Source organism: Balaenoptera musculus, chromosome 14, assembly GCF_009873245.2.
Source record: "Balaenoptera musculus isolate JJ_BM4_2016_0621 chromosome 14, mBalMus1.pri.v3, whole genome shotgun sequence".
NCBI classification, from domain to species: Eukaryota; Metazoa; Chordata; class Mammalia; order Artiodactyla; family Balaenopteridae; genus Balaenoptera; species Balaenoptera musculus.
Genome location: NC_045798.1, coordinates 6,133,904 through 6,147,133, shown reverse-complemented (window position 1 = coordinate 6,147,133; position 13,230 = coordinate 6,133,904). Strand labels below are relative to the sequence as shown.

Genomic DNA, 13,230 nt, shown 5'->3' with positions numbered 1-13,230 from the left:
AACATGGGGCCACTAACCGCGTGTGGCTTCTGAGCAACTGAAATGGGACTGGTGCCACAGAGGAACTGAATTTTTAATTTTATTTCATTTGTGTTAATTTCCATTTAAAGAGCCCTGTGCAGCTAGAGATGACTGCACTGAACTGGAGCTGCAATGTCTCCCATCCGGACAAAAGTTCTGCCTGGACACAAGGCCCCGGGCAGGAAGAATGTGCCCCCCTGCTTTTGTGAGGCTCCCTCTTGTCTACTGCGATGTTGGGAACATGGTGGGTGGGGCGGGGGGACTGGCACACTAGATGCTTGACCTACAAGACTTGGGAGGGAACAGGCCAGCACCAGCCCTGCCCCAGGAGCAAACGCCTCCTTTTTCTGCTTTCTGGTCATCTTTGGGCTCTGGTGACCACAGCCAGGGTCACCTGGCTGACAGAAGGTCATCTGGGAACTCCTGATAGAAGGTCCCCGGCTTGGTGAACAGCTGGTGAGATGGGAATCGCCCTCTGCCCCCAGTTCTGGGCACGGGGAGGCTGACCTAGAAACCACAGCTCTCAGGCACTCGTGCCCTCTGGCTTCTGGTCAGGCTCAACCAATGGGAAGCACTGAAAGTAGACGGGGGCGGGGATGGGGAGTGAGAGGTGGGGGTACTTATCCCCTGGTTTCCTCCCCTCCGTGGCATCACGGATGGGGCCCTTCCTGGCCATGTCCTACCAGGGGGCCTCTCCTCCACAGCCCCAGGAAGGCCCCTCTCCCCGCTTGTCCTTCAGGCTGGGGATGGGCGATGTCTACTCCCCTGGTGCCCCACTATCCCACCTTGGTTCTGCCCACACTTCAGTAACAAGCCCCTTGATTTCAAGCATCCAGATGAATTCTGCTTCCTGCTGGGAGCTTCTCCACGCGCAGGGGACACAGCGGGTGGAGCTGAGGTCAGGGTCAAGGCCGTGGACTTACCTCCTGCTCCGAGAGGCCATCAATGATCTCGGACACCTCGTGCTCGCTGCGGGCGGCCGACATGGAGAGCCCGCTGCCCCGCTGGCCCACCCTGCTGGAGACCAAAGGGACACGCTCAGGACCGGCCCCTCGGCAGCCAGGGACACGCGGCCGGCACAGCGGCACAGACCCGAGCCCACAGGTTCCCCAGAGGTGGCGTGTGGGCAGTGAGGAGGGGCCAGGCCTCACACCCACACAGACAGCCCTGAGCCCAGGGGTCCAGGGGAAGGCATGGAGCCCCCAGACTCACCCAGAAATGCCAGAACCCTTTTTCTCTCCTAAGATGCCCACCAAAAGACCAGCCACACAGATCCACATACAAATCCCAGCTCTGCCTCTTCGGACCTGTCCCTCAGTGTCCTCCCCGGTACCACGGGGATAAGGTGGCACGTGGCACCCAGGACTGGGAGGAGGCATTCGGTGAGATACGCACCGTGAGTGTCCAGGAAAGAGTGAAATCCAGCATCCCTGCTCATGGCCCATCACCTTATCTGTGTGACAACAGATGTCACAGCCGCATGTCACCGAGCACCTACTCTGCGCTGGGCACTCCTACACAGGATCCCACCCAGTCCTCACGGCCGCCACGTGAGACCAGCATCCCTCTCCTTTGATCCACACCAGGGATCTCAAACTCAGCTGCCTTCAGGGGCCGCATAAATGAACGAAGCTGGGAGGTACCAGCCTGTGGCACACCGGAAGGAGAACTCACTCCACCAAAAGAGATTTAAGCTTCTTTCATTTAAGTATTAAGGCCGGGCAGGCACCAAGTGACACATCCAAGGGCTTGATGTGGCCCCGGGCTGCCAGTTTGAGAAGCTGCTGTGCTTCCTGTTTCATGCCGGCCAGGGCTCCTCTCCTCTCCTCTCCTCGAGCTGACCCAGGCCCTGGGAGGCAGGAAAGGAGGGAGGGGGGAGAGGGAGAGGGGAGGGGGGAGGGGTAGGGGGAGGGGGGAGGGTGGGGGAGGGGAGGGGGGAGGGTGGGGTGAGGGGGAGGGGAGGGGGAGGGTGGGGGGAGGGGGGAGGGTGGGGGGAGGGGGCCCGCCCCACCCCCCGCCACTCACCTCTGCATGCGCTCCTGCAGCTCCCGCTGCTTGCGGATCTCGGGGAACTGCTTCTCGTAGTACTCGCGCACCTTGCTCTCCTTGGCCCGCCGCCGGGGGTTGTTCTCAATGCGCTCCACCTTCTTCTCCCAGGCCTCCATGAGCTGGTCATAGCGCTGGCAGAACTTCTGCTCCTGGGGGGGTGCGGGGGAGCCCTGCGGCAGCCGCTCCTCCCGCATCCGACACCCAGCCCCTCCCCGGCTCCCCGCTCTGCCAGAGCGTGTGCCCAGGCACATGTGGGCAGACACGCGATCACACGCGGGCACATGGGCAGACCCAGGCACGTGGGCAGACACGCGATCACGCAGAGACCTGAGCAGACCCAGGCAGACCCGGGCCCCTGAAGAAAACCCACAGGCTGCCCTAAGGACCCGGCCGCCTCGCTCCCTGGGGAATGGGCCACCTCCCGCTGGCCTCCCTCCAGAAAGGCCTCGTACAATATGGAAGCTTCCAGCCACATGTGGCTGTGAAGTTTAAATCAGGTAAAATTAAGTAACATTTAAATTCAGGTCTCTGGTCCCTATGCCACATTTCTAATGCCAGTAGCCATGTGAGGCCAGGGCTACCACCCATAGTGGGCAGTGCACACAGACCATTTCATTCACTGTCAGTTGCGTCGGACGGTGCGGCTCTGGGGCGTCCATCAGGCCCGGGACAGCCCCAATGGAAAGCATTCTCTTTCTGAATAGTTCCTCATCCCCCGGCCTCAGGCCAGCCATGCTCCCCACACCCAAGGACTGGGTGTGAAGACTCAAGCTGCCGCCCATCCAAGACAAGGAAGTCCCTCTCCAAGTCTAACCACAGTGCTTCCTGCTGTATGTCCTTCCTTAGAGAAAAGACCCCGGCCTGGCCCAGAGTGTAGCTGCCTGGCTTCTGAGTCTCCAAGGTGACCCGGACCTCAAGCAGGCAGGGAGCATCTGGCTGCCCGTGAGACCCGACCTCCCCGTCTCTAACAGCTGCCGTGGACAGATGGCATGGTCTGGGAGTCTCGCTTGAACGCCTCCTCGACACTTCAGCATAATCAGAAAACCCGTCTCTGGTCCTCGTGCCCAGACACCCCACCCCATCCTGAATTTCAGCTTCTGACCAAGGCAGCTTGTGACCTTGGTCCTCAACAAACCCAGCAGCGTGATGGTCCCCAAGTGGCCATCAGTCCAGCTTTGAGGAGGAGCAGAACTTGACCTCCAGCTCCCGGGGGGTCCCCAGGTATGTGGGCTGCCCCAAGAACCCTTGGGAGGTCAATTTCCAGTAGCAGACAATAGCCACACATGCTCGTGGCTAGGTGCCGAGAACAGCACCCCTGAGGGTGAGAACCGGCGTGAAGGAAACCCAGCCCGGCCCACCATCAGAGCAGGGGACCCTCCCCACCCTCTCAGGCAGAGGAAGAGAGGCCTCGATCTGATGGGCGAGAGCGAGAAAATATGTCAGATGGGGAAAAGGCGAGAACATGTTCACCAAAAACCAGCAGAGGAAAAGAACGCAGTTGCCCGTGAAGATAGGCAAGAAACCCGCAGGGCCACCAACCAGCTGCCCAGTGGAGGGGCGAGCAGGGCGGCCAGCAAGATGCCCCAGCCCTGCCTGGGGCCCTCGCAGAGCAAGGGACAGGAACAGCCGTGCGGGCACACGCAGCCACACTGCCCAGCCCCAAGCGCCACACGCAAAGACGCGAGCAGCTCCTGAGGACCGTCCAGGATGAGGAAGTCCCCCTCCACGTCTAACCACAGTGCCACCTGCTGTGGCCTGAGCACTGGAGGTGCTCTCCGTCCACTGAGGGCCGAAGGCACGGGGCGCCTCGGGACAGAGCACGGCAGTGGCTGCGGCCCTTCCCTGGGGCAGCAATGACCCTGTCAGGGGGTTTCCACATAGTGGTCCCGCTGGCCAGGGAAGGAAGCAGGTCACACACTCACATACACACATGCACACACTCACACGTAACACACGCACACTCCCTTACACATACATGCACTCACGTGGACTTACATTCTCACACTTACAATACACACTCACACCCACACACTCACTCATAAACTCACACACACACATTCTCACACTCACACTCACACCTCAGAGGCTGGAGCACTGCTAAGCTAGTCTGCCGGGTGCCAGGAGCAAGAATCTGCAGAGGAAAAGGAGGATGGCCCCTGCGACCACAGTCTGTGCGTGTTATGAAAACAGGTCACCCTCAGTGGGAACTCTTCTTCGTAGCACCATCATCACCATCATCAATCACCATCGTCGTCACCTTCATCATAAACACCATCATCACCATCAGCATCAGCATCGCCGCTGACACTAGCTAAGTGCCACCGTGTCACGTGCCGGGCACAGAGCTGAGTCCTTCCCGCGACTGACTCTCCCAAACAACAGAAAGCCATGACCGCCATCCCCTCTGTACAGGCAGGAGTTCAGAGCTCAGGGCCGTCAGCCCAGGATCACACAATTAGGGACGGGAGGTCAGGATCCTGATGGTTGTTCTGATAAAGTCCAGTGCGTCTACTTTTCCTTTTGCTGCTCATGCTTTCGGTGTCACACCCAAGATCCGCTGCCCAATCCAAAGTCGTGAAGATTCACCCCTATGGGTTTTCTTTTAGGAATTGTATGGCTTTAGCTCTTGCATTTAGGTCTTTGATTCATTTTGAGTTACTGTTTGTGTTAATTCTGTGAGGTGGGATCCAACTCCATTCCTGTGTGTGTGGCAGTCCTGTTGTCCCAGCACCATTTGTTGAAAGAGACGGTCCTGTCTCATTGAACGGACATGGCCACCTGTCAAAAATCCAGCAGCGACAGATGTGAGGGCTTGTTTCTGGCCTTTCTATTCTGTTCCATTGGTCTCCATGTCTGTCCTTAGGCCAGAACCATGCTGTTTTGATTATTGTAGCTTTGTGATATGTTTTGAAATCAGGAAGTGACTCTTCCAACCTGGTTGTTCTTTTTCAAGATTGTTTTGTCTATTTGGGGTCCCCATGAATTTTAGGGTCAGCTTGCAGATGACGGTTCTGAGCACCCACTGCAGTCCGGGCGTTGCCGTGAGCACACTGCTTGCAGCCTTTCACTCAGTGGCCTGATGAGCTGCGTGTTACTATAATCCCCACCAAACAGAACAGGAACCTGAGACCAGGAATTAAATGATTTGCCCTGGTCACCGAGCAGGGCCAGGATTTGAACCCCTCCTACTCCACCAGGTGTTTCAGGATGGAGCTCTACACTTAGGGAAACGATGAGAGATGGGGTGACCAGGAGGTACCCCCAAAACTGAGGAAGACAGCCTCAGGCCGACGGACAGAGCGCAAGGAGGGAAGTGTTAGGGAGGTGGCTGGAGCTGGCTGGCCAGGGGAACGGGCCTCTGTGGTCACCTGGTGACCCGGCGCCCTCCAGACCCCCAGGGAGCCTGCAGCCTCATGCAAAGGCCTTCTGCTGGGCTCAGTGGCCCAGGCACCACAGACTTGGAGAATGTTCCCCTGCTGGCTGTCCTGCGTATTCAGCGATGCGTGAGGGTGACGAGGTGGAGCTCTCCCAGCCCCTGTCCTGCTGCCTGTAACTCAGGCTGCAGAAGCAAGTCACGGATGCCGGGGCAGGTCAGGAAAAAGCCCAGAAGTGAAAAATAAGAGGTGCAAGGAATATGAGAGGAGTGAGCAAAAGTTGAGCTGTCTCTAAAAAAGAAATAGATAAAAAAGGAAAGTGGGGACAAGCCAGGAGAAAGAAAAAAGGCAGATTATGCTGAAAATATGCCAGTGCCCACTGTAGTGGGTTCAATGGTGACCCCCCCCCAAAAGATATGCCCGCATCCTAACCCCCAGGTTAGGGGGTCTGAACCTTCAAATGTGACCTTGTTTGAAAAAAGGTGTTTTCAGATGCCATTAAGGATCTTGAGATGAGGTCATCCTGGATTAGGGTGACCTCTAGATCCAGTGACAGGCGTCCGTGTGAGAGAAGAGAGGGGAAAGGCCAGCTGAGGATGTAGGCAGAGATGGGAGTCATGTGGCCACAGCTAGGAATTGCCTGGCGCCACCAGGAGCTGGAAGAGGCAGGGAGGAGCTTCCCCTAGCACCTCTGGAGGGAGCACAGCCCTGCCCCCATCTTGATCTCGAACTTCTGGCCTCTAGAGCAGTGAGAGGATACATTTCTGTTGTTTTAAGGCACCTAGTTTGTGGTCATTTGTTACAGCAGCCCCAGGAAATGAAACACCCACCATCCAGGCTGAGCTCAACCCCTGACTAACCCATCCTGTCAGGCCATCAGTCACACACACTCCCCCACCCCCCCGCCAGGCACTGCGCTAACCCTTCCTGCAGCCCCACCATGACCCCATTTCACAGAGAGGAAAAGCGAGGCTTAGGGCAAGACGGCTGTCCCAAGATCACTCACAGCGGGTATGGTGGGTAGGGTTTGAATCTGCGCATCTCAGCCTTACAGTGCCCCCCACTTATACCCCCTTCCCCCAACACCACACACACATACACACACACACACACACACACACACACACACACACACACAATCTGGCTTCTGGGGGCGTGGGGCAGGCGAACTCAGCTTCCCAGGGGATGACAGGGCAGGCCTGGTGGAGGCTCCTGTTGGGGTTGGGTGCCCCTCTGGGGGAACAGCCTCAGCTCTCTGGGCAGAGCAGGAGTGTAGGGCAGCGTGGGTCCCAGGAACCCCTAAGGAGTGAGGGCCCCACAGAAGGGGGGCTGACTGACGTGGGGGCGCGGGGGGGCACGGGCGGGGAGCATGCAGATCTGAGGGGGCCCGTCTTGGCCAAGCGCCCTCCCAGTCCTTGCTGATGACGATGCATGGGGCTTTGGGTTCATTTATATAAGAACAAGAATGAGATCATTCCAGACGCCCTCCCGTCGCAGCTTCTGTGGTTTCGGAAATCGTTTTCACAAGGGCCTCTCTTAAGATGGGCTCAGCTTGGCCACAAAGCCAACCCAGAATTTCTTAGAAGTCTCCAGTTCCTCTATCTTTAAATAATCCCATTTCCCCTCCATCCCCTCAAGGGACCCCTCCACAAGGAGCCCTGGGAGATTTCCGAACCACTTACACCCACCCAACTCCACCCCCCAGCAGCCACTGGGATCCTTTTAAAATGTAAATCAGATCTCCTTCTTCCAGCCCCAAAGGAACCCCACCCCTGGGCAGTGCTACAGGGGAAAAGCTGTGAATCAGGAAAAGCTGTGAATCGTTAGGTGTGATAAAGAGAGAATTTCCTTCCTCCAGGAAGTGTTCCGGGCGAGGGTCTGGGTGTCTGCACCTACGTTCTAACAGCTCAACACAAAAACATTCATACTTACACACACACACACACACACACACACAAAGCGAATATAACCAAGATGGATTCTAGATGGCGGGCTTATAGGTGTTCACTGTTACTCTTCTGTCAAATTTCCTGTATCACTGTCAAATTTTCCAAATAACTAAAAATTCTTAAAGATTTTGTATTCTTTATTAAGAATACATTAAGAATAAGTGTCCAACTGTATTTAGAGTAAAATCTAGACATTCCATTTCCAGGTGACCTGGCGCCCATGATTTTCGACCAGAGCCCCCCACGCATGCCCTGTACTTCAGGCTTGCCTGTTACATGCTGTCTTGTGCTACCCCCCAGGCCGGTTCCTGCCTCAAGGCCCCTGCACTTGCTGCGCCCTCTCCTTGACACTCACACCCCCAGATATTCACATGGGTGGTCCTTTCTGGTCATTCCTCTCTCAGTACTGTGGTAGGATATCCAGGCTGTCCCCGACCCCATCCCTCTGCACGGCACTTATCACTGCGTCTCTTCCACTCAGGCACACAGCAGGTGCTCAGTAAATATTTCTTAACTCGATGAATAAGATGGGATGACCCGTTTCATGAACCCCATCTATCCAGCCAGGTGCCTCTGGTCACCATCCAGTCAATCTGGGAGTCTGAGGAGGTTGGAAAGAAAAGGGAAGCCCACCACTTCTCACCCCGTGGGGCCCTGGGGTCTAGGGTGCCACCCAACCAGCTTCCCAGTCGCCCAGCATCTGAGCCAGAAATGTATCCCTTCTCCAAGGGCCCAGCCGAGGTCTAAGGCCAGAGAAGGGTGGGTTCAGAGGGACCCAGGCCCTCAAGTGGTGAAATCAGAGCTTCTGTGAGATGGTCTGAGAATGAGCAGCTCTCTCTCTGGCTCTAGAAGACTCAAACCTGCTGTAGAAATTCAGGTCCCAAAGGAAAACCAGCCTGTCAATGTACTAATATGCAGACTTGAAGAAAAAAGGCATCGAAGTGAAGGTGCAACCTGATCAAACCACTCCTGAACTCCACTCAGTGGACTTTGTCAGCTACACAAATTCCTTTACTGTTTAAGCCCGTCTGAGCCAGTGCTTCTTCCTCTCACAGCTGAAAGAATACTAATGGGTAACTCCCCCTCCATCACTCAGCCCTAACCTCACCCAGTGAATCAGTGACGTAAACGCCCACCCTAAACCACAACTAAAGGTGTTCTTTCACATGTGCTCCCCCTGCCTTGGGCATGCCTCCCAGCTGAGACGGCAGAGTGTGCGGTGGGATGCAGGAGTCTGTACCACTTTCTAAGCAAGGGGGGCCTCACTGCTTCTCTGGGCCCGGATTTTCCTGAGCCCGGAATGGGCACAGCGGGCTGGGCAAAGCTCATTTCTCAGGGAGCCCCCTGCAGTCACCGCCACCCAGCACACAGCCCACCCCAGTCTTCCACCTCTGCCAACAAACTTCTCTCTTTCTGCCTAAAATAGCCACAGTAGGGCCTCTGACAAGGAACCAATTTTCCCGGCCAACATTTTGCTTTCTCCCCTTCCAGGCTGGAATAGGAGGGGCACAGTTCCCGGCCCCCCAACCCACTCACACTCCAGCTTCCTTGGGGCAGCCGAGCCCTGAGCCCCCAGCTTCACCGAAGCAGCTGCTGTCTTTTCCCATTTCTCTCACTGCCCTTGGCTTTTCTTCACACCCTGGACACGCAGGAATGAGCTGCAGAACCCAGGGATCCCAGTGGGTGTGGCCTGAGTGGCCTGGACCGGTCTCGGCTCTCAAGGAAGCCTGGTCTGTGGAGGGGAGGGGGCGGCAGAAGAGATTCCAGGGGTGGGGGACGCGGTGATGACTTACCCATTGTTTCCGGGCGTGATTCCTCCTCTTGAAGTACAAGATTAACTTTTTCCGCATCGCCTGGTTTCTAAGGAGGATGGAAACGGCCAACCGGGCAGGTCAGAAATGCAGGCTTTCAGGAATTCCATCCCTTGCTGAAGTTTGCCCCTACTTGCCCCTATTGGCTCCCGGTGAGCTAAGACACATCCGTAGCCCCCCAGGGTGAGCCACGAATTGCCAATGTGTGTCCTTCCCCCGTCACATACAAGGTGTCCCCACACACACCTAGGCTGAGCGTGGTCTGCAGAAAAGAGGGTTCCAAAGGGGGGGGCGAGGTCTTGTGGCTTCCTGCCCTCCCCGGAGCTGCCATCACCCCTACACGCACCCAGGCTCCCCTCTCCCGTCAGCCACAACTGCCACGGGAAACCGGCCACAGAGAAACTGCCACAGCCTTAGAAACGCAGGCCGGGGAGACCAAGCCCCCGAGACCTGCAGCTGCACAGAGGCAGGGTCTTGGGGTCTGGCCTCTGTGACCCCAAGCCACCTCCAACCAAGCCCCTGCTCTGTCCCCCTGGGGTGGGGGTGACACGGACAAGCCAGCGCAGCAGGAAGCCCAGGAAGCACCTGAGGGGTCTCATGCTTCAGCTCAGGGAAGCCAGACCCCTCTCGCCATCAAAGCCCTCAACCAAGGAGGCCACACACAGTACTGCAGGCTCAGAGGGCAGCGGGCGCTTCCTCAGGGAGATGCGGGCTGTTCAGAGAGAAAGAGAGGCAGGCACAGGAGAGAGACACCAAGACCAGGAATGAGGGAGAAGGAACGAGAGCAGAAAGACAGACAGACAGAGCCCCAGAGGAAGGCAGGGAGACAGAGGGAGAGGGAGTGACAGAGAGGTGGATGAGATCAGATCCCAAGTGAGGACAGAGGGAGAGGGGCCTGGCAGAGAGAGAGAGAGAGAGAGAGAGAGAGAGAAAAGAGAGACAGAGGGCAACAGGCCGAAAGGCAGAGGAAGACAAGATCCAAAGAAAGGGGGACGATGGATAAACAACAAGGTCCTGCTGTACAGCACAGGGAACGATATTCAATATCCTGTGATAAATCATAATAAATATTTAAAAAGAATGTGTATATATGTATAACTGAATCACTTTGCTGTAGAGCAGTAATTAATACAATGTTGTAAACCAACTATACTTCAATAAAATAAAAAACAAATTAAGGGGGATGGAGGCCCAGCAGGAGGCAGAGGGAGACTCAGAGAGGCAGACAGATACAGAAAAGGATGGAAGACTCACCCCCAAGCACCCCCTTCCCCTCGGCCCTTTCCCCACAACTTCCAACGCACAGCAGAGTGTAGCAGCTGGGGCCTGCGGGGGTCACAGACAGGCCCCGGAGAGCCCATCAGGCCCGTGAACTTGCTTGCCCCCCAGCCGGGTGTACAGCAGGATCAACTTTTCTGGGGAGGGGTCCCCCGACTTGCTCATATTCTCAGCCGCATCCAAACTCTTACCAAAAGCTTACAAACTGATGACTGGGAGCCCCGCCCCGTCCAGCCTCCAGGAGGTGTGGTACCTGTGGGCCACCAGGACCCCAACCTCAGGAAAAAGACAAAGAGGAGGGCACTCCAGGCCCTGATGGACGAGGAAGCTCCCCCAACACACGCCTCCCTGGGGCTGAAGCGCCTGAAATCAACCTGCCCTGGGGACCCCATGGGGAGTCACTCTCTGCTGCCTCATGCCCCTCAAACAGACACTACCACCTCAGAGACCCACCTCCCAGCGGCTGTTGGGGTCTGCCAACACACCTCATCCCCGGGTGGACCAGGGTACCCAGGCCTTGCAGTGATTTCCAGCAGGAGGTTGGCATCCCCACTACCTGGTCTCAAGTCTGAGATGCTGATGGGCCTGCATGGTCCCTCTTCACCTGTGGACCCCAGCCAAGCTCAGCCCTGTCTCCACCCATCTCCGGACAAGGAAAGGCCACGCCCACTTCCAGGAGGGTCAGTGAGGGGACCCTTGGCTCCCTGGGTCATTCTGGTCTCGCCTCCCATCGGCCAGGCCTCCCGCCTCGAGGTCTCGATACTTAACATCAGCCTCCCCTCCCCAGCAGGACAGGTGCTGGGAGTCCTCAGTCACACAGGCTGAGACCACAACCCCTCATTCCACAGCAAGGTGTCTCTGAACAAATCTCAGATGGTCTCAGCCTCAGTTTCCTCATCCGAATAATGGGAGCAGTAACACTGTGCTTTCATCTCCTCAGTCATTCAGCAAATGTTTACTGAGCACCTATTATGCACCGGGCACTGTTTTGGGCCCTGGGGACATAGAGGTGAGCAAGACAAAGTCCCCGGCCCTCATGGAGGTGACACTTAGAGGGGCCACACTGACAATAAGCAAGATAATCAAGATAATCCTGGAGTCAGGAACTTACATGGAGGGTGGGGTAGTGACTGGGGGAGGGGAGGGTGTAGCTATTTTAGATTCAGGGGTGCAGAAAAGTCTCTCAGAGATGGCTGCGAGCTGATATGTTGATCACCAGGAGGACCCAGCTGTGGGGCGATCCAGAGGGAGATGCACTCCTGGCAGAGGACACTGGGAGTGCACAGGCCCTAAGGTGGGAACAAACTCAGAGCGTTTGAAGAACAGACAGAAGACCCATGTGGCTGGAGAGTGTTGGGCAGGGACAGAGGGGAGGAACAGGGAGGAGGAGGAGAGCTGAGAGGTTGGCAGGGCCGGCTGTACGGGGCCTTGTGGGTTGGGGCACAGGAGCGGGTTTGGACTTGAAGACGGCAGCTGAGAAGGCCAAGCAGCAATGGCAGCCCAGAGCACTGAGCCCACTAGCACCGAGGTCTTGGTCTCTAACGCCATCCTCCAATAAAAGGAGCCATTTCTCAGGACCTCCCTGGCAGTCTGGTGGTTAAGACTCCGTGCTTCCAACACAGGCAGCGCGGGTTCGATCCCTGGTCGGGGAACTAGGATCCCGTATGCTGCGCGTGCAGCACGGACAAAGGAACACACAAAAAAAGAGCCATTTCTCCCTGGAGGAATGGCTGCATCCAGAGCTGCGGCAGGAAATAGACAAGGTGAGCCCAGAACATTTTTAAGTAAAGAAAGTTTCCGACGGCCAAAGCTGGAACAATTTGAGAGGCAAAATAAATAACGCTAGTACTAGATTATAGCCCGAAGAATAAAATAAATAACCACGCATCCACACGGATATAAATAAACGATTGAATAAATAAATAAAGGAGGGAGAAGGGACAAATGTTCCTTACAGAATTCCAATTAATAAACGTAGAAGGACTGAGGGAAGTTGAAAATCACTATCAGATACCACGGTGCTAATTACTGCAGGCTAGACCCTTGCCTGAACGTTAAATCAGTTGGTAAAACTTTGAGGAGAGGCAGGAAATTTGCATAGCCTTGAAGCATTTCCCCCAAATATTTACTAATCATTGCGGCAGTTTAACTTGTGTCCACGAATTCTTTGATATTCCCCCTCCAGGAGGTGTAGCTGGACTCCCCTCCCCTTGACAGTAGGCTGGATGGTGACTTGCTTCTAAAGCACAGAGTAGGGGCAGGAAAGAGAGCAACTCAACGGTGGAGACACGGCTAACACCTCCCTGAGCAAGGGGGCAAGGTCAACACCACCTGCAGTGACATAAACACCACCAGTCAGGGGTGTCGGATGCTCCCGATATATCATGATGGGAAGGGCGCCCCCTCACCTCTGTGGGACTCTTCCCCCAAACCCACAAGCCCAGCAGCCTCCTGAGAAAATATCAGACACACCCAAATTGTGGGACATTCTGCAGAATCCCTGACCAGTCCTCTTCAAAAGTGTCAGGGTCAGGAAAATCGAGGAAGACAGAGAAATTATCACAGAGTGGAGACCAAGGGGACATGAGGACGAAATGCAGAGCAGGAACCTGGATCAGATCTTGGACCAGAAAAAGGACATTAGTGGGAAAATTGGGAAAATCCAAAGGAAGTCTGTGGTTTAGCTAATAGGACTGTACCGCTGTCCCTTTCGTAGTTTTGATAAATGTACCTTGTTCGTGTCACATG

At 55.9% G+C, this 13,230-nt stretch overlaps 1 protein-coding gene across 1 annotated transcript in view; it reads right to left on the bottom strand.

Annotated features, from left to right (window-relative positions):
- The window catches only part of NCOR2 (nuclear receptor corepressor 2), a 222,967-nt gene that overhangs the window by 94,956 nt on the left and 114,781 nt on the right, over positions 1 to 13,230 (bottom strand). Inside the window, 3 exon segments of the mRNA XM_036823685.1 lie at positions 945 to 1,038; positions 2,047 to 2,219; positions 9,187 to 9,253. Coding sequence (XP_036679580.1) covers positions 945 to 1,038; positions 2,047 to 2,219; positions 9,187 to 9,253 — 334 coding nt within the window.